Here is a 25,398-nt window from a genome sequence, read left to right as displayed (position 1 = left end):
ATTGGTTTCCAACAGTTATAGTAATCACTGAAACTTCTAATAGTTATTGAAATATTTTTCTTTGAAATCATCCACAAAATCAGCATCCAGATATCAAAAAAGTAAATAAATAAAAATCAGTCTCTTTAGTATACTGTCTTATCTTTTTACAAAGTAGGGTATCCTGTTTACCAGTCTTTACTACTTAAAACTAGTGGTTATTGTGCCTCCAAATTAAATCTTAGTCTTATACAACAACTGATAAATATACTCAACGTATCAGTGGGTTTTGGCATTTTGGAAATATAAAAAATGTAAATGTTCTGGGCAGTAGTAGTGTATCACTAGAAGACTGCCCAAACATTTAAGAATTTTATTTTTTGAATAAATACTATTATAAGAGCTGTGCATTATTGGAATGAATAAAAATCCTCCAAGGAGACTAGTTTGATATGTTGTATTCCATCAATTCTAATATGCAAATTTTTTCTCAATATTGTATTTACCTCCTAAAAATGATAAAAAATCATTGTGTCATAGTTTAATTTTACATAAATTCCTTCTTAGTGTTACATAAAATAATGGCATAAATCACGTATTTGCAGTTACCTCTTAAATTTTTAGTGCCCTTTTGTTTTCAGTAGAGAGAAGTCTTGGTGTTACTCTAACACCCTCTGCTTCTTAGTGAGAAAAATACTTTTTTTAATTCTTGAACTTCAGAATGAGAACACTTGGTTATCATTGAGATCCAGCCACATTTAAACTATAGGTTGACTATGAAAGAAAAAAAAATAGCCTGAAGAAGATGAACTGCTGTAGAATCTTGCCATTCTAGAGAAGATACCCAAGGTCTTTCTAAATCTCCAAATTTACTGATATCATTAGAATGTAACATTTTTCCTATAAAGAGCTTATATTGTATAAGCCATTTTATAAAGCTATTAAAATTAGTGGTATCACAAAAATAATCTATCTTATTATAAGCATTATCATTGTAATGATATATGGCATTAACCATGAACTGACTTTAATCTTCAAAGAAACACAATTTCATCACAAGTGGAACCATGCTTAGAACAGGTAGAAAATGATCATAGCTCTCTGTAGAAAATGATACAGCCACCTGACATTGTAGCTTCAGGATAGTCACCTGGGCCCAGCACTAGCATAGGTAGATAGCTTCTACACTTTGTGTCACTTTGAAACTGAAAGTAGGTCTTGTAAAAGTAATAATTAATATACATTGTAGACCTTCAGATGGTCCAAAGGGTCAAATTGTTGAGTGTTAAATCCACTAATGCCAAGGATCCACTGTACTTCAAAGAATAATCAGCCTTGGTATAATACACATCTTTAGATCTAGAGAAAAGAAGACAAAGCATTGTCTAAACAATTATTATTCTGTCCAGTGTTGAGGTGCTATGTCAGTTTGTCCATCCTACTGTGTGGAGATAGTTCAGTTTTCCGTAAACCATCTCTTACTTAATCCAGGTAGCTGTTTAAACATGACTTACTTTTGGGGTGCCTGGGTGGCTCAGTCGGTTAAGTGTGATTTCAGGTTGGGTCATGATCTCAGGGTTGTGGGACTGAGCCCGGTGTCGGGCTCTGTGCTTAGTGTGGAGTCTGCTTGAGACTGGCTTTCCCTCTCCCTTTGCCCCTCCCCCCCTGCTCACTCTCTCTCCCTCTGAAATACATAAATAAATCTTTAAAAAAATAAATAAAAATTAAAAAATAAACATAAGTTACTTTAGTCATACCTCAAGTATTCCAAGATAGATTATCCTGTTTGAGAACTACTGTTTTCTTGCTCTTTGTGTTTTTTTGCCAAGGAGGAGTGGAACAGATGGGATTTGTGGCAGGGAAATGATATTCAGAGGATTTATAGGGGCACCTGGGTGGCTCAGTTGGTTAAGCATCTGCCTTCAGCTCAGGTCATGATCCCAGGGTCCTGGGATTGAGCCCTAGGTCCCTGCTCAGTGGTGAGCCTGCTTCTCCCTCTCCCTCTGCTGCTCCCCCGGCTTATGTACTCTCTTGCTCACTCTCTCTCAAATCAATAAAATATTTTTTAAAAAAATAAAGGATTTATAAATTTACTTTCAGGTCCTCTTCAATTTCACAGGTATCTAATTCTCTTAGAAATATTGAATATGGGGGCGCCTCGGTGACTTAGTCGCTTAAGTGTCTGCCTTTGGCTCAGATCATGATCTCAAGGTCTTGGGATCAAACCCCGCATGGGGCTCCCTTTTCAGCAGGGAGTCTGCTTCTTCCCCTGATCCTCCCCCACTGTTGTGCGCTCGCTTGTTTTTTCTCTCTCAAATAAATAAAATCTTTTTAAAAAATATATCGAATATGCTAGTAACATTATATGCCATTGTTGAGCACAGTACTAAAATTGATACAACAAATTTGGAGACTTACTTTTCTTCAACAAGGCAACATGCTGTATTTTTCTGGGGTAATAGTGGGGTTATACCATACATCTGTTGTGTAAACTGCCCGACGGGGGGCATTATGAGCATAATAGAAAGATCATGGGCTTTGGAGTTATAAAAAAAAAATCTGGATTCAAGTTTAACCTCCACAATTGTAATGTGTGACTTTTTACAGAGTACTTGGAAATCTAAGCTGTAGTTTTCTGAGATTCTTTTTTTTTTCTATCAGTGAGATGGAGATGATGATAATCTCCTAAGACTTTTTGTGCAGGCTAAACTGAGTTAACACATACCAAGCACCTGGTACAGAGCCAGAAATAGTAGATGTATAGTCAGTGATCACAGTGTAATTTTTGATGTGTTCCCCTTCATTCACAGATGTTTATAGCAATCTTTATTATTTGGGATGCTTTTTTTGGCCCATCTACATTTTAAACTTTTTAAAGGAATGAGAAGCATGAGGTTTTTTAGTTTATTAATGGACAGTTTTCAATTTTATTTGAATGTGTGTATGCATAAAAACTCATTCTGATAAGAATTTTAATGAAAGGATTATGTTATATAGTAAATTATGCCTGTTCGCAAGTAATACATTGGTCTTTTTTAGTACAGGATTTAATTTTGTTTTGATTCACCTCAATTTTAGTCCACATTAAGTTACAAATTGAGGTTATTTCATTTCTTAACAGGGAAGGTGTTTGTTTGCCAGTGGCAGTCCATTTGAGCCAGTGAAACTCAGTGACGGGCAACTCTTTACACCAGGCCAAGGAAACAATGTGTATATTTTTCCAGGTAAGTGCCACCATTATTTATGTTAAAGAGTATTCGTTAATTACGTTAAAATACTTAACGAAATTACGTAGAATTTAAGATTAAAATGAACAATAGTATTTATAGAATTTTGGTATGTATGTCTAGGGAAACTCAAGGAATTCAGCAAATCCAACTTGCTTTATTTTCCCTATAAATGTATTTATTCATCTTTTTCATTAAACTTGTTTTTATTATAGAAATAATGTAGTATATGGTATATAAAAGTGTAAAAAGAACAGAATGTTATAGAATTATTTAATCCTCTTTATCTCCGCCTTCAGTACCTCCTTTTTTAAAAGTTTTTATTTAAATTCCAGTTAGTGGGGCACCTGGGTGGCTCAGTCATTAAGCGTCTGCCTTCAGCTCAGGTCATGATCCCAGGGTCCTGGGATCAAGCCCCACATCGGGCTCCCTGCTCAGCCAGGAGCCTGCTTCTCCCTCTCCGAGTCCCCCACTTGTGTTCCCTCTCTAGCTGTCTCTCTCTGTCAAATAAATAAAATAAAAAAAAATTTTAAATAAATAAATTCCAGTTAGTTAACATACAGTGTAGTATTAGTTTCAGGTGTACAATATAGTGATTCAGCACTTCCATACAACACCCAGTGCTCATCAGGACAAATGCCCACCTTAATCCCCACCACCCACCCCTCCTCTGGGAACCATCAGTTTGTTCTCTATAGTTAAGAGTCTGTTTCTTGGTTTGCCCCTCTCTTTTCCCTTTGCTCGTTTATTTCTTAAATTCCACATATGAGTGAAATCATATGGTATTTGTCTTTCTCTGACTGACTTATTTCGCTGAGGATAATACTCTCTAGCTCCATCCATGTTGTCCCAAATGGCAAGATTTCATGCTTTTTTTTTTTTTTACGGCCGAGTAATATTACATTGTGTGTGTATATATATATATATACACCACATCTTCTTTTTTTTTTAAGATTTTACTTATTTGTTTGACAGAGAAAGATAGCAAGAAAGGGAACACAAGCACGGGGGAGCTGGAGAGGGAGAAGCAGGCTCCCCACTGAGCAGGGAGCCTGATGCGGGGCTAGAATGATCATGACCTGAGCCGAAGGCAGACGCTTAACGACTGAGCCACCCAGGTGCCCTATAGCACATCTTTATCCATTTATCAGTCGATAGGCAACCTACAGAATGGGAGAAGATATTTGCAAATTACCTATCTGATAAAGCGTTAGTATCCAAAATACATAAAGAACTTATAAAACTCAACACCCCAAACCCAAATAATCCAATTAAAATATCAGCAAAAGACATAAATCAGACATTTTTCCAAAGAAGACATACAGATGGCCAATGGATACATGAAAAGATGGTCATCATCACTGATCATCAGGGAAATACAAGTCAAAACTATAATGAGATAATCTTACCTCACACCCATCAGAATGGCTAAAATCAGTAACACAAGAAACAGTAGGTGTTGGTGAGGATGTGGAGAAAGGGGAACCCTCTTGCACTGCTGGTGGGAATGCTAACTGGTGCAGCCACTCTGGAGAACAGTATGGAGGTTCCTCAAAAGGTTAAAAATAGAACTACCCTATGATTGAGCAATTGCACTACTAGGTATTTACCCAAAGAATACAAAAATACTAATTCAAAGGGATACATGCACCCTGATGTTTATACCAGCATTATCTACAATAGCCAAACTATGGAAACAGTCCAAGTGTCCCACTTGGTACCTCCTTATTATACTTCTCAGCTATAACCACTGTCAGTGGTTTGCTTTGAGTTTTTCTGATGGTTTACCATCATGACTGATACACTTATCTTCCCTTATCTTGATTCTAGCTGTAGACTATATGTACGAACTTCCCACTGTTCAATATAATAGTGTACACGTACCTCCTAATACCTTGCTTCTCTACCTTTCAGTTTGTGTTACTATTTTTAGTTTTCCTAGTAGTTACCTTTATTTTTTATATAACATATCTAAACTTTTGATAGCAACTTATGACAGTTTTTGTTAGCTTGCCACTGTTGAAAAATCTGGTATTTAGCTTTATCTGTTCTTATTCCATCTCTCAATTTTGGTTAGTCAATATTTCTACATTGTAGAGAGGGTTTTTGGACATGTACGTTGTGCTCTATTATTTTCTGTGCTTTGTCTATGGATTGATTCTGAAATTATAGGATTATATATTATTTATATCTAAACAGGAGTATGATTTGATAAATATAGTAGAATATGTAATTGTATATTACAAAATTTTTATTAAACTCAAAGTAAAAGTCTTTCAAGTATCAAGTATAGTGAATCTTTCTTTAATTTCTTCATTTCTTCTGGATCCTGCTCCACAGCAGACTACTTTTTCTTTTTTTAAGATTTATTTATTTATTTGAAGGAGAGAGAGCACGAGTGCATATCAGGGGAGGAGCAGAGGGAGAGAATCCCAAGCAGACTCTCTGCTGAGCAGGGAGCCTGATGCGGTGCTCAGTCTCATAACCCTGAGATCATGACCTGAGCCGAAACCAAGAGTCACATGCTTAACTGACTGAACCACCCAGCCGCCCCGCACAGCAGACTACTTCTTGTGACCCATGTTGTTCTCTCTCATGCATAAGTGCCATTTCTGTCTTGGTGCTATTCCTCTCTATCTTGGTCTCATTTTTCTGGAGCACATCTTTTGAAAAAGTGTTTTTATTAAGCATGGATGAAAACTTCCTGAGTTTTCACATATCTTAAAAATGTCTTTATTTTGTCTTCTCACTTGATAGTTTGGTTGGGTAGAGATTTGTACATTGAACACCCATTCCCGCAGATCTTTGAAAATATCTCTCCACTTTTAGTGTTGCTGTGAGAAATCTGATGTCATTGAGATTCTCATTTCCTTATCCATACTAGCTTTTTCTCCCTAAAAATACTTAAATTTTTCTCTTTATCTTTAGATTTCCAAAAGGTTACTAGGATGCATCCAGGTTTGGGCTTATTTCCATTTACTATGCATATCTGTGGGGGGGCCAGGTCACTGTATCTTCTTTTCCAAAAGATTTTTATAACTTTTTTTTTCTCATTTCTTTCCTTCCATTATTTCTGTTTTTCTCTTACGGAACTTATGTTAGACCATGGTCAAATACCTCTGTTGTCCTTGACTTGTAAATTATATTTCACATTTTCAACTCTGCCTTTTTTTATTCTGTAATGTGGGGGAGTTCTGTGGCATTCATTCATTCATCTGTTTTTTAGCACTTTCAGTGTACGTTTCAGAAGTCTTTTTTTATGTGGTGCCTGGCTGGCTCAGTGCATAGAATATGCGACTCTTGATCTCAGGGCTGTGAATTCAAGCCCCATACGTGGGCGTGAAGCCTACTTAAAGTAAAAACTAGAAACAACAAAAAAGTCTTTTTCTTAATTATAAAAATTTTCAAACATACACAAAAGCAGAGAGAAGAATGAAGTCCCATGTTCCAGTCTCCCACATTTCAGCAGTTACCAACATGTAACCATATTTTCCTACCCATTCCTTCCTCACTGGGTTATTTTAAAGCAAATCAGAGACATCATATAATTTCATTTATAACTACTTCAGTATGTATCTCTAAAAAAGTAATTTTTTAAATTAAACATAACCATAATACTCATATCATACCACATGAAATTAACATTTGCTTAATATCACATATCATCAGTTCAGTAGGCTCAAATACTATTTTTTTTATTCCCAATACCTTTATCTAATCCTAAAGCCACACTTTTTTCATAGCCACTTTTATTTTTTTTAAAAGGTTGCAGGATCCTTTTGAGTTTCTTCTGAGAGCTAAGATTCTTTTAAATATTTCTTCCTTTGTGCTGTTCATTTTCTATAAATTTCTGGTGATCCTTAGTTCATTCATTTTAATGAAAGACTGTTGGATTTGGCCTGAATTTCCTTTGTCTTCTTGTGGGCCTCTCCCTGAAGAGCTGACAGTAGGCTCTAACTCAGATTTCATGACAGGTGGATTTCTAGTGTACGTAGGCTAGCATCAAGCTAGCACGTTGTAACTGTTGTCAAAGTAAAGAAGACTTTTAGCCTGTGAATATCCCAGTGCTTTTGTGTATGAATTTTCCTCCTTTTTCCTCCCATGTAGCCGTTTCATGTCTACAAGTGCTTGGCTCTTGAGACCTAGTGTCTGTAATAGGAACTCTCCCATCACCAGTGATCTCTTTCTAGAACTTGATAATGTTCAAAATCAATCTGTTCTATCCAACAATATTTCTGTGGCATAAAGGCATAACAGCATGGAAAAGAATACTTTTCTGCTGATTTTAACAAAGTCATTTTCTGTATCTTATTTGACGAATAAGGAACTTGGCAATTGATTGTTTTTATACAACACTACAAAGTCCTAACTTTATTATTAACCATTACCAGCACTATACATATAGATGTAAAAATGACTTGGTAGTAGAGGTAAAAATGGACTTTAAAGCAGGAGGCCAAAAGTCTGTTGATAAAAAAAAAATGTAAGGCTCCGATAATGTTTGAATTACCTGGTCCAGCAATTATAACTGGGTGAAGTAACAACAAAAATAAAGCCTTAAAAGGGTCCAAAGGCTAATAAGATACTGACTAACAAAATCCTCGGGAATTCTGGATCAATAGTAGGGAGAGGACTAGAGCTCAGAAAACCAGCATGTGAAGGACTTTTGCACTGGAAGTATTCTCAGCAAGAAGTGGCTGAGCAGTAAAACCATGCTTCTCCTGGAAGGAGGGCAAGCATTAGAGTCTGGCATCTGCCAAGAATGGGGTTCTATGTGAACCACTAGTGGGCTGAAACCCTAAAGGCTGTAGCTTGGAATATGGGTATAGTTTGCACTGTCACACGGATGATCTAGAAGACCTCAAGCCTTTGTTCTGGCTTACTAGCATCCACAAGTGACTTGCAGAAGCGAACAGAAATCTTCTGTGGAACAAGATAACACTATCCTTTTCTTCAAATTACTTTCACAAATTTTGAAATACACCCCCAGTTAAAAAATAAAAAATAAAGACACACATACAGAGACAAGACAGCAGAAGCCAAAAGTATCAGAAACAACAAGAAGACTCTGGAATTCTAGATATCAAACAGATGCTATGAAACAAATATGCTATTGTGTTTATGGAGATAAAAGCCAAGCTTGAAAGATTCAGCCAAGGAACACTAAATTGTAGAATTGAAAAATAAAATAAATTTAAGAACTAAGTGAATGAGGCTTATAGCAGATTAGACTAAAGAGAATTAAACTGTAAGGTCAGAGGAAATGATCCAGAGACCAAAAAAAGAAAAATATAGAAAAACAGATATATACCTTTAATTGATATACTTTATTGTATAGTCCCAGAAGATGAGCATGAGAATGAAGCAGAGGCAATATTTGTAGGCTTCGTGGCTGAGAATTTCTTAGAACCTGATCAATGACATCAATACACAATATTGACATGAAACCCAGTGAAACCCATGTGGGATAAATAAAAGGAAGGCCGCATCTAGGAACATCGTTGTGAGGCTTCAGCAAACAACAACAAAGAGAAGACTATGAATGCAGCCAGAGCGAAAAGATTTTGTGGGAGGGTAAATTAGAGATTGCCATGGAGTTTTCATAAGGGTGCATGTTATAAATTTTAGGATAACCACTAGAAGACTAGAAAAACTTCCCAACTATGGTGAGAGAATGTTGGGGGAGGAAATGAAATGATTAAAAAAAAAATCCAACAGTCAAGAATGAAGAGGAAAGGAAGGAACATGAAATAGACAAGACAAATATAAGAGGACTATAGATTTTGCCCCAAACATTTAAGCAACTATATTAACTGTAGATGGAACAAATGCTCTACTTTCTGAAATATATATATTATCTAGAGGCTGGATTAAAATAAGGAATCTATTAACCACCTGATTTCCTTCTCATCCTTGATTAAGTGGATAACTGTACTGCCCCACTCTGGCCAAAGACTGTTGGGATACTCTTTGAATGCTGTAAAGCTGAGACTTTCTAGACTGGAAGACACCAGACAAAGTTGAGGAGGGAGGTGCCAAAAAGTAGGCTGATTGAAAGCCATGTCACCACAGTGATGCTCAGAGTGGGCAAGCCCCCTCCTCATGCTCATGGCTACCAATCATTCTTTTAGTTCCTAACCCTTACATATGAAAAACACTCAAAGATTACTGGTCAGCTAACGTAAGTCTCTTATATGAACAATTTATCTCATAAAAGAGACTAAAATAAACAAGTTAAAAAGCCGTTTAGGAAGAAGCAGGGATTAGGTGGGGAGAAGGAAAGTTTAAAAATTATCAATATCCTCATGGAGACAAAAATATTATGTTCCAGAAACAAGACAGAATTTTTTTTTAATTAGAACACAAAAATGAGCTCTTGAAAATGAAAAGTTTGATAGCAGAAGGATTATTTAAAAAAAAAAAAAAGCTGGGGAAATCACCTAAAAAACAAGCAGAGAACCAGGGATGGAAAACAAAAGAAGAAAATTAGAGGACTAGTCCAGAAAGTACAATATCAGAAAACAATTGTAGAGGGAGAGAACAGATAAGTGGAAGGAAGAAAACTGTCAAAGACTTCGTGAACATTTCCCCAAACTGAAAGACCCAAGTTGCTAGATAGGAAGGGCCTCCCACTGAGTGCCAGATGTGGTATGTGAAAGTCATGCACCTCAAGGCACATCACTGGGAAACTGCAGAATATTCGGTACGAAAAAGGATCCTAATACTTCCAGAGATGCAGTGAAAAGATAATCACCGAAAAGGATCTGGAATCAAATTGGCACTGATTTCTCAACAACAATGCTGGCAGCTAGAAGGTATTGAAATAATGCCTCACAGTTCTGAAGGGAAATTATTTCCAAACTAGAATTCTAAACCCAAACTATCAAATAAGTGGAAAGTAGTAAAAAAAAAAAGGGGGGTGGTAAAGGGGAGCATCTTCAGAAGAGGAACTGAAAGGGGGGCACTATAGGAAATCGTGTCCTACCAAAAAAAGAGAGTAACAAAAAGCTAGGAAGAGGTGGGATTTAGGAAGTGAACTCAGAAAGAAACAAAGGGAATCCCCGTGAACATAAGGGATTTTCCAGGATGACTGATCCAGATCTGGGATGGAGAGCAGCTGCACCAGATGGTAGCGGCAGCAGAGTTTCTTCTAGAGGATGTAGGAAGAGAGTACGTGAGGTGACTGAGATACTGGATGATTCAGGCAATCGAATGAGTGTTTCAGTGTGAAATAATTTTAAGTACTGGAAAAGTAAAACAAGGAGAACAGGAGAGTAACTTCAGGGAAAACCAAAAGTTATGCAGAAGGGAGAACTAGTCATGACACGGTGTTAAGAATGGCTCTGCTGTGAGTAACACTCATGAAGCCATAATATAAACGTTGACTACTGATTGATTCAGCCAAAATGGTGCTCTAACCATACTGGAAGAGGGGACGAGGCTGGAAATGTGAAAGAAAGCCAAGTACTTATTTCCTACAGGACGTCAATCAGGAGACATACAAGCAAGCTGTTTGAGAGAGAGAAATATAAAAATAATCAGCTAAAAGAATTGAAAGTAGCTGCTTCTACAGAGCAAGAAGTGGAAGGGTTAAAGGTGGGCTGGGAATTGATGTTTCTTGTAACAAGTGTTGATGAATTGTATGCATTGCAATTTTGCTCATTGTAAAAACTAAATTGAGAAAAACCATTTCATATTTTTAAAGTTATTCTAGGAGATAAGAATTGTAACAGTTAACTAAGATCATTTGATTTTCACTCTCAGATTTCTGTTTTCTCTTGGCTGCTTTGTTTGAGGGGGGTGGCTGTCTGAGGGGTAGTGTTACCATTAACTTGCTTTAAGTCTAGGAATTTATTTGGTTCCTTTCATAATTTGAAAAGTGACCTTACTAAATAAACTATTTAAAATGTTTCGTAGGTGTGGCTTTAGCTGTTATTCTCTGTAACACCCGGCATATTAGTGACCATGTTTTCCTGGAAGCTGCAAAGGTAAATGTTTTAAATATTGTTTGGCTCTTTTATCAGGATGAATTATAAAGATGAGTGGATTTTAATTAAAAGCAGAGAGAGAAAAGGGGTTAAATCTGCCTTATGAATGGAAAGGAAGTTATTCATCTGTTGCTTTTTTGATTTGGCTATCTACTTTTGCATAAGACTAATTTTTTATCATGATTTTTCAAATGTTTGAATGTTAAGCTATGAATCCTTTCATATATATAGCACATACTGTACCTGTTGTGTATATATATATCTGAAGGTAATATATTATGACAGCATAGATAAAATGTAACACCTTCATTTTTTTAGTGGACAAATACTGGTTTATTTGGAGTGGGCTGGTCTGAGCACCAGACTGTAATGTGAGTTTTGAAGAACTCACATTAATACAGATTTTAATGTTTATTTCCATAGTAACTGATGTAATTATGCCAAACTTTGTAGGTATTAAGTAGAATATGTCAATAAACCTTTCAATCTGGTTATTTCTTGTTTAGTGGTGAACAGTTTTAATCTCTGCAGTGCTTTAAGTATATTCCTGCTAAAAATAAGAATTATGTTACCTGTATTTTCTCCTCCCCAAACCCCTTTTCCATTTTATTAGGTCCTTATTCTGTGTTATTTAAACAATCAAAAATAAAATGGGGAGGGTATGTGCTCTGGTAAGCGCTGTGAATTGTGCAAGACTGTTGAATCTCAGATCTGTACCTCTGAAACAGATAATGCAATATATGTTAAGAAAAAAAAAAAAGAAGAAGATAACAGGAGGGGAAGAATGAAGGGGGGGAATTCGGAGGGGTAGATGAACCATGAGAGACGATGGCCTCTGAAAAACAAACTGAGGGTTCTAGAGGGGAGTGGGATGGGAGGCTGGGTTAGCCTGGTGATGGGTATTAAAGAGGGCACGTTCTGCATGGAGCACTGGGTGTTATATGCAAACAATGAATCATGGAACACTACATCAAAAACTAATGATGTAATGTATGGGGATTAACATAACAATAAAAAATTAAAAAAATAAAATAAAATGCTGTTTTTCTCTTCAGGCTCTGGCAAATCAGTTGACAGATAAAGAGCTAGCTCAAGGGAGACTTTACCCACCACTTGCTAATATTCAGGAAGTTTCTATTAACATTGCTATTAAAGTAAGTATTAATTTATACCTCTTCACATAAGTTTTAATGATGTTTCCTTAAGTAACACAAGTTTATTAGAGAGAAGTTTGAAACATTTCAAGGGTGCAAAGAAATTTTAGATCACCCATTTTCTTACTCCCAAAATATAACCCACAATATTTTTTTTTAAGATTTATTTATTTATTTGAGAGAGAGAAAGATAGCAGGGGGAGGGGCAGAGGGTGAGGGAGAGAATCTCAGGCAGACTCCCCACTGAGCAGGGAGCCCAATGCGGGGCTTGATCCCAGGACCCCAAGATCATGACCTGAGCCAAAGACAGACACTTAACCGACTGAGCCACCCAGGTGCCCCTGGGGGGCACCCACGCACCCTTAAAATTATTGTGGTATGTGGGTGCCTGGCTGGTTCAATCAGTAGAGAGTGCAACTTGATCTAGGAGTTGTAAGTTGATGTAAAGATTACTCAAAAATAAAATCTTAAATAATAATTATTGTGGTATGTATAATGTGTATTATTTGAAACTATTTGTTTCCCAGTATTATGGTTTTTCAGTATTTTCATATCTGTTTAAATTGTGCATTCTTTAGGATGAATTTTTCTATCAATTTTTTAAATTCAAAGAAAACCCTGCATCTGTGTATGAAACTATCAGACTTATAAATTAATGAAATTGAGTCTTGGGGACTGGCTCTTCCCTCCCCACCAGTACCTCTTCCCACTCAGCGCAGTCTGTTTCTTTTTTTAAGTCAATATAATTTTGTTGTTTCCTTCTCTAAACGTGGTATGTTGCTTAATACTTATTTTCCTAGATATTTAAAATTTTTTTGTTCTTTTTTTTTAAATTTAATTTAACTTTATTATGTTATATTAGTCACCATACAGTACATCATTAGTTTTTGATGTAGTGTTCCATGATTCATTGTTTTCTAAAATTTTTTTGTTCTTTATAATAAATGAAGATTTTTCTTTCCATATCTGTTTCCTCACTTATCATTTCTGGCATATAGGGGAGGTATTAATTTTTATGAATTTACTTGATAACTAGTTTGTTGAGCAATCTTAACTCTTTTAATTAACTCTTTTGGAATTTTGAGTTTTGAATCATTTGCAAGTAATTTTTTTCTTCATTTTTTATGTATTGCTCTTTTTTTCCCCTTTAAGAGGAGTTTTAAGCAACTTAGTTGATAAGGGCATCCTTGTATTTTAATACTAAATGTGATACTGGCTTTTGGTTGAAATAAATATTTTTTTATCTTTTTAAAGAAGTAATCTTCATCCCTAGTTTACTAAGATTTTCTTAAACATCAGGATTAGATGTAGAATTTATCAACCACATTTTCGACTATATGCTGATGATTATAAAATTTTTACCCCTTTGACTATAAATATTGTTGCATTATTTTAACACTCATAAACTAAATAAAGATTGGGAATTAGAGGATGATATATTTAAGAAGTAATAGCCAGGGGCACCTATGTGGCTCAGTCAGTTTGGTTGAGCATCCGACTCTTAATTTTGGCTCAGGTCATGATCTCAGGGTCATGAGATCAAGCCCCATATCAGGCTCCGCACTTGGTGGGGAGTCTGCTTGAGATTCTCTCCCTCTCCCTCTGCCCCTCCCGCCACTCACACACACTCTTGCGTGCTTTCTCTCTCACTCAAATAATCTTTAAAAAAAAAAAAGAAAGAAAGAACAGCCAATCCAGGGGCACCTGACTGGCTCAATCAATGGAGCATGTGACTCTTCATCTTGGAGTTATGAGTTTGAGCCCCATGATGAGTGTAGAGATTACTTTAAAATAACATCTTAAAAAATAAATAACAGCCAATCCAGTTGAGCTAGAATCTAAAGTATAGGTAGAAAAATGGCATAAGACGGGATTTGCAAGTTACCTTCAGGCCATCTTGTACAGACACACAAATGCCAGGCTAAGGAGTCTAAATACCTTACTGTTGCAAAACAACTGAGGATTTTAGAGCCCAGAACTAGGATGAAAAGAGCTCAGCCTTAGATAGAATCATACTACATTTGGGACAGATTTTGGAACATACCAGTCAGTTAGGAGGTTACCGGTGTGTCCAGATGAAAGGTCACATGGAATAGAAGGAGATACCTGTGCTTAGGGGTTGGTACAGGAGTGTAGCTGCAGGATCATGCCTCTTCTCCCTTCCCCAGGGTAGAGCATTTGCTCCTTCTTCATTGGCTTAAGGTTTTCCTTTTTAAGAGCAAGGGATCAGGAGACTAGGCAGTGCTTTGTTTCTATCCCTCACCCCATCCCACAGCCAGTGAGCATCTCTGATCTCATGCTTTGCCCCAGCCTTTTCTGTGTGTACAAATATGTTTCTTATAATAGGCTAGAAAATAATTGAAACACATTTTCATCACAAAAGACAGTAAGGTTGAGTCCCTGGAATGAAAGGTTATTTTTAATAACCTTCATTTTTTGGTTAAATTTTTTTCTTAGAAAGCTGAAATAAACTTTCATAGTGGTCACCAGTTGAAGTGGGAATTGGAGGGGCATCTGGGTGGCTCAGTTGGTTGGGCGACTGCCTTCGGCTCAGGTCATGATCCTGGAGTCCCGGGATCGAGTCCCGCATCGGGCTCCCTGCTCAACGGGGAGTCGGCTTCTCCCTCTGACCCTCCCCCCTCTCATGTGCTCTCTCTCTCTCTCTCTCTCATTCTAGCTCTCTCAAATGAAAAATAAATAAAATCTTAAAAAAAAAAAGGGAATTGGAGTAGGAGGAGAAAGGCATTAATTGTTTGAATTTTTTAAATCATGCGTTACAGTATTTTTTTTAAGTTAAAATGAAACCATAACTTGAGAATTTACTATATAATAGGCACTGTGCTATCCTGTGAGGAAGCTTTCTGTACTACCTCATTTTACATCAAAACTGAGGCTCAGAGAGGGTTTATCCTCATCACCAGTCATGCTTTGTGTGGCTTGCTTACAAATATCGGAAAGCCACCCAAGCCAAATGAGGTGGGAAGTAATCTGGCTTAACTGTTTCGGGCCTGGGATCTATAATCTGAATGCTTTGGATTTGAGACACAGCTCTCATTCAACTATCTTGGGCAAGTTACTTACCTAAACTCCTCATACTTTGGTGTCCTCATATGTAAACTGAGGATAATACTACCAGTACTTACCTCATAGGATTCGTGCGAGGATTAAATGAGCTGTACATGTAAAACACATGGAACATGCCTGGCACTCCATGATGGTGGTGGGGAGTTTCCGTGTGTAGGTCCCAGCCCCAACTTTACTGGACCTTATAGTTCTGGTGTTCAACACCTGATTTATAATAATTTCTGTGTCTCTTAATCCAAATTCTAGAGCAAAAACACCTGGCTCACATTAGGTTAGGTTTTCACCCCAGTCCAGTCATCTGTGGGTAGGAAATAAACTCTTCTACATGCTACTTGAAAGTGGGGGAAGGACATGGGCTAGCCAGGTTGCCCAAGTAGGGCTATTTGACTGACACAAAGTAGAGCTTAAAATTGTTTGTTAGGTTGAAGTATTAAGGAAATGCCAATGATGGGGGGGAGGGGCTTTAAAACACATCAAACTTATGGTGAAATTGCAGATCATTTTTATTTCATCTTTCAAGTTTTAATAGTTTCCACATGTTTTGAAATGAGTCAAAGTAATGTTATTTTTTTTTTTTAATTTGAAAAAAAATGTCGTTCTAAATTCACGTCTCTGGGTTTTAATAGTACTTTTTCTCTCAGGTTAATACTCAGAGCCTACGCAGTCATCTTATTTATTTTTCAGGTTACAGAATACCTGTATGCTAACAAAATGGCTTTCCGATACCCAGAACCTGAGGACAAGGCCAAATACATTAGAGAAAGAATATGGCGAAGTGAATATGATTCCCTGCTGCCAGACGTGTATGACTGGCCAGAATCTTCATTAAGCCCTCCCCTGATAACGGAATAGAGGCACACCCACTGAAAAATACTTTCCATGCTTCAGGGAACCCCCTCCTTTTTTTTCTGTTTTTTTTTTTTTTTTTCCAGAAAAAAGAGATAATGTTCTCAAATTTGTGGTATTTTCCTGTGTTTTATTCTCCCCCACTGCTTTGCTTGACTTTTTTTTTTTTTCATGAATCTGTACTTCCATAGAGGATCAATGTGTTGGCTACATTGTGAATGCCCACCAGTACCCCGCAATCAAATAACCGTAATGCTTTTCTTCTGATTTGTAGCTCACACCACATCAAAGAGATGTTACAGATGTATTTGTAAATGTCTCTACTTGTGCTATTGTTCATGCTTGCCAAAGTATTTGCTATTTACTACTACAGTAATAATCTTCTCTCCCCAGCTCTTTTAGGGCTACTAAGATAGAAATTTACTTCTGTGGATATGAGTATAGAATTTTAAGAAGCCAAATTTAACCAGATTATAAGGACAAACTGTCAGTATCTAAAAGTTCTTTTATTTCAGCCTCATTTTATCTTCATGCTCTGAAATTCCTTTCCAGTTGATAAATATAGAGAAATGCGAAAAATCTACCCTGTTATTTATTTTCTGGACCTAAATTGAGGCTTAACTATAATATCATGAGAGAGAAATGGGAAGTACTGCTGTCTTTAGAGAAATAAACAAAATAGTCATTGTTTTCAACAGTGTATAAAAATCCTAGTGTAACTTTTTTATTTAATAAAGGTAATATCTTAAATTTAATTGCTTCAATTAATGCGATTTTATTGTCCAACTAGAAATTTAGATTTGCTTATTATGAAAAACACCTATTTTCATTTTATTTATTTCTAGATGATTCAAAGGAGGGGATATAATATATAAATTATAACTGACATCATGTGACTTTTAACAAATTAGTCCTGTTTCACATCTGAATGAAGCATGTTGAACTAGAGAGGCTATCCCCCCTATTCCAGTAGTGGTGCTCTTTATTATTTGGATAATTTTGGAATGTCTTTATGATACATTCCTTTGAATACCATTAGTGACAACTCTTTCCACTGAAGATGAATTTAATTTTCTGAAACCACCAAATTTAATTTAGAGCTAAGTGGGGATGAATAAGGTAGGTGTGCAGACCAGGAAATGCCATTTTTAATCCCAGTAAAATGGGTAACAATTGGCCAGTGAGACCAGTTTTCTTTTTTTTTTTAAGATTTTATTCATTTGAGACACAGAGAGAGCATGAACCAGGGGGACAGGCAGAGGGAGAGGGAGAAGCAGGCTCCCCGCTGAGTCAGGAGCCCAATATGGGGCTCAATCCCAGGACCCTGAGATCATGACCCAAGCCGAAGGCAGACGCCCAACCATCCGAGCCACCCAGGCGCCCCGAGACCAGTTTTCTTATGACTTACATATCAGAGAGTTCTAAAGGAAAACCCAAAAGTATTTGGAAAGTTAGTATTACTTGATATGTGCCTAACAGAATTGCTTTGAAGGAACAAAAACTTATTTTAAGTGCTTACTCTAGAAGATTAACTACAAAAAGTTATTCATAGCTACATGTAAGGGTGCACATTATTTGGTATTTCTCTCCACAGTCCTTGATATGTTAGATGTGATATTCTGTAGGGGAAAAAGGACATCATTTATATGTTCATATGTCCTTCTATGTATAGGTAGAGATTGATTCATACTAATTTTGAATATAATTTAACATTTTAAGAATGCTTGAAATGGCACTGCCATTTGGAGTATTTTAAAATGCAATTGATTAATCCATTTAACAGATGAGTAAAGTCAGAAGTCTGTTATATAAATCTGTTGTATAAAATAAGCAATCAGGTCACTATTTGTTTCTTTTAATTAAAAGTGAAAGGTTTATGTTTTTCATGTTACCTTTGTCAAAACAAAATCACCCCCAAAAATACTCTCTTGACTTGAGTTTAACATTACAAGTATAATAATTACAAATCCTGTTTTTTGCTTAGTGCTTACTGAAGGCAGGACCATATGCTGAGTTAATGTAATTTTACTAAGATGTTTGCTCAGTAAATATGTCTGGTACAGTCTTTATGGAAATTATATTTTAAGGAAAAAAGGCCAACTGGCATATAGCCTGCTTATTAAATAAGACAGAAATCATATATTCATATATATATATATATATATATAACCAGTAATAAACTGGTTGGTAAATAACACATGAGAATAGGTGGCTTTTAATGAATACATATTTATCTGGAGAAATAAGATCTATTTACACATACTATATGAGATATATAATAAATAGAATATTTGTTAATATATATTATTATATATATAAAATGTATATTTATTAAAAGCCACCTATTCTCACATGCTATTTACCAACCAGTATTTTACCGACCAAGTAACAACTATTGGATGTAAATCGAAGAAAAAATTTAAGAACACAGGCAGGAGCTACCAGCATGGTGGGAAGGGCTTGGTGGCATTATGGCATCAGATTGGAAAAGAAACAAACATTCAGATCTTCTATGGAAATTTTTACCAAGCAAGAAGGTAATTATTTTTAAAAACGGCAATGGAAAAAAATAAAATAAAATAAAAAATAAATAAATAAATAAAAACAGCAATGGAGAGAGGGGCACCTGGGTGGCTCAGATGGTTAAGCATCTGCCTTCTGCTCAGGTCATGAACTCCAGGTCCTGGGATCGAGCCCCACGTCGGACTCCCAGCTCAGCCAGGAGTCTGCTTCTCCCTCTCCTTCTGCCTCTCCCCCGCTTGTGCTTTCTCTGTCTCTCTCCCTCTCAAATGAATAAATAAAATCTTAAAAAAAAAAAAAAAACCAGCAATGGAGAGAAATTTTCATTCTTTTGAATAGAGAAGAGATTCTGTAAGATTAGTCTGTCAGAAATTACTTAATAGGGGAAACTGAGAACACATGTCCTCATCTGGCACCAGCCCCCATGGTGTGAAAGAGACTGGATGAGTTGTGGGGTAAGGTTTATTGAGTTTAACATTTGGTAAACATGTTAAAGATTTTGGTTAAAATCTTTTTTAAAGGATGGTTTCTTAACCAGGAAGTTGCTTCAGAATCACCCCGAAGCTTCTTTAAAATGCATATTCTTCTACCTCCTTCCAGGCCCCCTGGGCCCCCAGGGGCAGAGCGCTGGCAGGTGTATTTTCAGCAAGTTCCCAGGGGACTCTGACGCACACTTCCCCTGCCTCTCATTCGCTGCCTTAAAGTGGACATCCGAATCATCCGGAGAGCTGATTACTCCTCGCGATGTAGTGGGTCTGGGGTAGGGCCTGAGAGTCTGTATTTCTTACCAGCTCCCAGGTGGTGTCCAGGCTACTTGCACAGGGAAGGCACTGAGTACTGAGTGTGGTGTGCAGTTTGTCTAGTGCTCATATAGTATATACTTCATATGAAAAAGATAAATTATGTTCTTACATAGAATTGGTTTCATCTGTTTTTCTTACGTCTAGTTTTTATGGGATGTGTATAGGGGCAAAAATATAGAACTTTTAAACAGATTGCTCTGAAAATACATGACTAGAATACTGTTCAGGTCTCAAGTAGAGTTTTTAAATTCACTTATTAAGTAAAACCTAGCAACCCGTCTTCATTTTTGAAAAGGTTTGCTATCAAATGGATAATTGTTTCTTCTCTACTGGTTGTCTTATAATATGACTTACCCTATCCTTTGTCTTTTCTTTCTCTAAAATTACCAGCTTCTGAAGAAATAAGATTCTACATTCTCCTTTGCAAAGGAGTTGCTAATGAATTAAGATCAAAGCAAAATTATTAAGGGGTGTGGAGCATTATTTACTGCTTTCAGATAACTGAGAAGGCCCAAAGGGGTTAGGGGAGTGGGAAAGCCTTGCCTTCATCCAGATGTTCTGTAGCTTTTTTCCCAAGCCCATTCAGTATCCCTTAAAGAGAACTTTATTATATTCTTGAACAGTTCCAGGGTTCTGGTGGATTCACCAAAATGGAATCAGCTCTGCCGAGCATAAATAACACTTAAGAACATTCATGTAAATATCAAAGCTCTCTACTGGGATTCCATTTAAAGGAACTATTATAAATAATGAAATAGCACCAATATCATATTTCCATTCAAAACAAGACCACACATGTTCAGGTGCAGGCACATTGCTGACTTTATAGAAAACACAGATTCATTATCTACTTTGGTTCTCAATTGATGTGTGATTTGCACCTTAATGTGCACCTAAATACTAAAATGAAATAAATTCTCTCCAGCCAAGCTAAATGAAGTAACATTTAATATTTAAAATATTCAAGATAATTTGACTACAGAAAACTTCCCCCTCATCTGAAATGAGGATGTTTTAATATTAGCAGAGAAAAAGCTCAATGCTTTGTTTCAAATTTTAATAAATTCAACAGGGCCTAATTAGGACATGACTCTTACTTATTGCATAATTATTGCCAGGGGCTTCTCAAGTAAACTGATGATTAGATTTTAAAATAATAATTTTTTCCCTTTCTTGGAAAAGAAAAATTGTGCCTCTCAAAGAGAAAAGTAACATGATATGATATAATATGGAAATGTGTTCATAGTTTAGTTGTGTAAAGTATACAAATTAAGTCAGATGACTTTGGGTGGTTTGTATATTTATGTAACAGGTTTTTACCAATAAACACTTTTTCATATTGCTATTTAATCTTGTTTTTTCCCAAATAAAAGCTTATTTGCCACTTCTATCTTTGGGAAGTTATCCCTACATTCAGAACACTTTTTAAAGTTTTATGACAAAGGGAAAATTTGTGGGTATCTATTTCCCAGTTTTCAGTATGTCCTTTTGTGTCCTAGAAAAATTAATTTTCCCTTTCCTAATTTTAAGTGTATATTCTAGTAAATTGATTCCTAGAGAATCATTGAGTTGTCACTAATATACTAGGTATGTACAGTTAGCAAATAATTCTAAAGTAAACTTTATGGATAGCACCAGGCCTTGTTCTGAGCATCTAATATGCATCAGCATAATTAATTCTCAAATCCCCTTCTGTCACTGCACCTGTTTTATGGAGAAGACCACAGGCACAGAGAGGTTAAATGCCTTGCCCAAGATCCCAGCTGGTGAGTAGCAAAGCCAGGGCTCGCTTTAACCTCAGCCCCTCTCAAGGAAGAAGGGCCTCTGTGACAGGTGATTTTTTCTGGATCTTAAGAATTGTTATTTCGGATGAAAAGTCTTCACCTATTCTTATAAGATTAGGCTTAGGTCCTTTTTAATGTGTTTTAGCAGTTTGATTTTTACTTTGTTCCCATTTATAACTCAAATACAATATAAACCTATTTTATTCATTAGTCTTCAGCATTTTAAGTACTGGATTGTAAACATAAAAGATGTGGTTTTGAATTTGGTAAATTACACCAAAGATTCTCGATAGCCAGTTTATTAACATCTTTAGATTTGGTAATCTTTCCAGAACCACCAACTACTATCACTTCTGTGCAAACCAGTTTCAATAATGCTTATATGACTCTGCTAATGTCAATGTGAATTGTAAGATATATTTCCCTATCTTGACACAATGATATTCTGATACAATGATAGCTTTTGTATTATATGCATACATATAACTTCTTCCATTAAAAAGTAAGAACAGTTGGGGTGCCTGGCTGGCTGCTGGTAGAGCATGCAACTTTTGATCTTGAATTGTGAGTTCAAGTCCCAAGCTGGGCGTGGAGCTTACTTTTTTTTAAAAAAAAGGTGAGAACAGTTAAAAAATATAAAATGTGTGTGTGGAATAAGGAATTTCTGAGACCTATTTTAGCTAACTATTTGACAAAGAAACATTTTTGCCTAATGTTTTATTATACTTTGCCTAATGACCTTTAAAATTAACTGAAATTAAAACCATATTTCTGCATTTGATATTGTGTTCTTTTTGATAACATCCCAAGCATTAAGTATTAACTTTGAGGAAACCACACATTGCAAAAGTCACTGCTTAGCCTTTCTCACCTGTGCATTTAAAAGGATGGAATAAACAGACTTGTGATAATTGCTTATGGGAATACCAGTTTGGGGGGGCGGGGAGTGCCTTGCATAGAATGTATTATACCAGATCAGCTTATTACAGATGGTTCCAGGAATCCATCTAAATGCTCCATAATCATGTGAATTGTTTTTTCTCTTTTGTGATATATAAATTGTAACAAGATATGTATATTTTCTTAGTAAAATTTCCCATGCATAAAAATTGTGTTATGACCTTGCTTTTAGAGGCTTCTGTATAGAGGGCACTTTTAAAATTCACTATTACCTCAATCCTTAAAGCAGCGTCCCCTCCCCAGAGCACCTGCTCCCTTGGAAGTGCTCTGCGGTTAGACTGAGATTCACCCGTGGAGCACTACTCATGCTCATCATCTTTTCCTTTCCTTTTGTTCAGCTTCCTACTTTATTTCTCTCCTCATTTAGTTTAGTCATAGCAGTGAAGGAACTATTCCTCACCCCTTCTCCCCCACCACATACACATTCCAAGACTGGAATGTTAGAACACGAAGTCAGGAAAGAGTGTATGTTGATTTTGTGGTAAAGGGATAAAATGGTATAACAGCTAATACCTACTGAGTGCTTGCTTCAAGCCAGGCACTGTTCTAAGGACCTGATACCTATTTACTCATTTCACCTTCACAACAACTTTCTGAGGTGTAGGTGCTAAGATTTGCCCCGTTTTGCAGAATGTGAGGTGCAGAGCACCTCAGTCATGTAACTGCCAAAAAACAGCAAAGCCAGGATTCAGACCTCTTGCATCTGGTGCTGCATAAACTACCCTCCACCTACACTGAGCGCAGCCCATGCAGCAGAACGTGGTTGCTGCCTATCTCACTCAGTCACAATCACTAAGCTCAAGAAAACCTGTCATGCTCCCAGCATTAAGGGCATCCAGTGACCCTGACACCTTCCCTGCATCAGACCTCGGACATCCTCCTGCATCCCCACTTGCGGCAGACAGTCTTGCTTCCTGTTTCACAGAAAAATAGAAGAGTCAGAAGAGAATGTCCTCAAGCTCCCGTTTCCCCATCTCCCCAGGTTCCTTGAGAAAGTGAGAAAGTGAGAGGCAGCAGCTAGGGAAGCTGGCCTGATACAATCAGCCGGCCTTGCTGGGGCTAGGAAGTCACAGCTAGGCCTTGGTGTTCTCCCGTGGAATGGAAACCATCTCCCAGAGCATCAGCATCTGACAGGGCCGCTCTGAACATCCGTGTTTCCTCCCCAAGCCTTCTCTTCGAGTCTCCCAGGTTACATGAATGTCTCCAGTCAAAAGCTGTGCAGTTATCCTTGCCTCCATTTCCTTCTCTCACACCTCACATCACATCCATCAGCAATTCTTGTGGGCTCTATCTTCAAATATATTCAGAACGTGACCACTTCTTTTTTTTTTTAAGATTTTATTTATTTTGACAGAGAGAGAGAGAGAGAGACAGCGAGAGAGGGAACACAAGCAGGGGGAGTGGGAGAGGGAGAAGCAGGCTTCCCGCGGAGCAAGGAGCCAGATGCGGGGCTCGATCCCAGGACCCTGGGATCATGACCTGAGCCGAAGGCAGACACTTAACGACTGAGCCACCAGGCACCCCAGAACGTGACCACTTCTTAACATCTCCCCTGCTGACTCCCTAGACCTAGCCACAATCATGGTCACCCGTGTGACAGCAATGCCTTCCTCACTGGTTCCCCGCCCCCCCCACCCCACCCCCACCCCAGGCCACCTACAGTCTATTCTCAGCAGAGAAGCCAGAGTGATCCTTTTTGGAGCAAGTCACTCCTCTGTTCAAAACCCTAACTGGCTAAGCCAATGTCCTTATAGCGCTTCAAAAGCCCCTACGTGATCACCCACCACCGCCACCACTTACTTCTCTGACTTCATCGGCTACTCTCCCTGCTCTCTTGCTCTACTTCAGCCCTACTTGTCCTGAGCATCCCAGGCAAACTCCAGACAGGGCTTGGCATTTGCGGCAGCCTCTGCAGGGACATTCCCAGTATCTCTGCTGCTTGCTTCTTCACCTTCTTTAGGTCTTTGCTCAGATGTCACTTCTCAGTGAGGTTTTCTCTAACTCACCCTTTTAAAGTTTGCAACCCAAACTCCCCAGCCTTCTCTCTCTTCTCCCTATTTTTCTCCATTGAACTTATCACCTCCCCACTATGCATAGTGGTACAGGGGATAGAATGTGCTCCTTTCCTCTGTGGAAGCCAAAGCTAGTCGGGGGGAGAGCTTCCAGCTCCCTACTTCGTGGCTGCCAAAAACAGTGGCAAGTGTCACGTGGTGGTGCATCAATGGTGGTGCCCCACAAAGATGCAGAGGCGAGACCTGGCTGTGCTACCACCATTAGTTCACGTTTTCTCTCAGTTCTGTGGTCTCTCTAATCTCCTTTCAATCTGCAATTTAAATTAGCCCAAATTGATTTTTATGCTTATAACCGAGAATTCTGATTGACATTGAATTAAGATGTCAGCTACTTATAAGTATGTAAGTATTAGCCCGTCCAACAATACTTTGAGCAAATCAAGGGCTGGGTCATGTTTTTTGTTTATTTTGTATAGTCTCAAAATCTCTTCCTCACCCAGTTCAGGGCTCTTTCTCTATGTAGGTTTAAGCAGTGATTGATTTCAAATAATTGAATGATCAACAAAAAAGTTTCTGAATATAATTTGAATGAGAAAAATAAAGTCACGGAGTCTGCCGTGTTATCACTTTGTTGGCTCTGAAACTCACCCACCACTTTTACTAATTTGTGATTAGAGTCATTATCCTTCCCCCTTAATTCCAGGTCAGTTACAATTGTAGATGTAATTATAGGTCGGTTCGTTTACTGATTTGAGAAGACCACTATTATATCTAGGTTACCTCTAAGCAGAGAATGGGAGAGAAAAGAGAAGCCAGCTTTATATTATATTATTAGATGTGCTAGGTATCACTTTGGAATGACTCATATTTGAATAACACTTTACAAACCATTTTCAACAAACACCATTTAGTCTTTATAACGAAAGTTTGAGGCAAGAAGAGCAATTATTATCCTCATTTCACCAAGGGAAAAACAGAGCCTCGGGAAAGTTAAATAACCTAACCAAGTTCACCCAAATACGAAGGGGCAAAATCAAGACT

The 25,398-nt window shown here is 37.3% G+C and overlaps 1 protein-coding gene across 4 annotated transcripts in view; it reads left to right on the top strand.

Moving 5' to 3' along the window:
- Nucleotides 1-17,033, top strand: part of ME2 (malic enzyme 2) — a 54,202-nt gene extending 37,169 nt beyond the window's left edge. For all 4 annotated transcript variants that reach the window (XM_036064739.2, XM_078060296.1, XM_078060297.1 and 1 more), the window contains 4 exons: nucleotides 3,101-3,203; nucleotides 11,124-11,194; nucleotides 12,250-12,348; nucleotides 16,117-17,033. In XM_036064739.2, coding sequence (XP_035920632.1) covers nucleotides 3,101-3,203; nucleotides 11,124-11,194; nucleotides 12,250-12,348; nucleotides 16,117-16,284 — 441 coding nt within the window. In that variant the 3' untranslated portion in view covers nucleotides 16,285-17,033. The remainder of the gene's footprint in view (nucleotides 1-3,100; nucleotides 3,204-11,123; nucleotides 11,195-12,249; nucleotides 12,349-16,116) is intronic.
- Nucleotides 17,034-25,398: the final 8,365 nt, after the last annotated feature.

This window comes from Halichoerus grypus, chromosome 13, assembly GCF_964656455.1.
Source record: "Halichoerus grypus chromosome 13, mHalGry1.hap1.1, whole genome shotgun sequence".
In the NCBI taxonomy this organism is placed as follows: Eukaryota; Metazoa; Chordata; class Mammalia; order Carnivora; family Phocidae; genus Halichoerus; species Halichoerus grypus.
The sequence above is the reverse complement of the archived record's forward strand: the minus strand, read 5'-3'. Positions and strand labels throughout refer to the sequence as shown.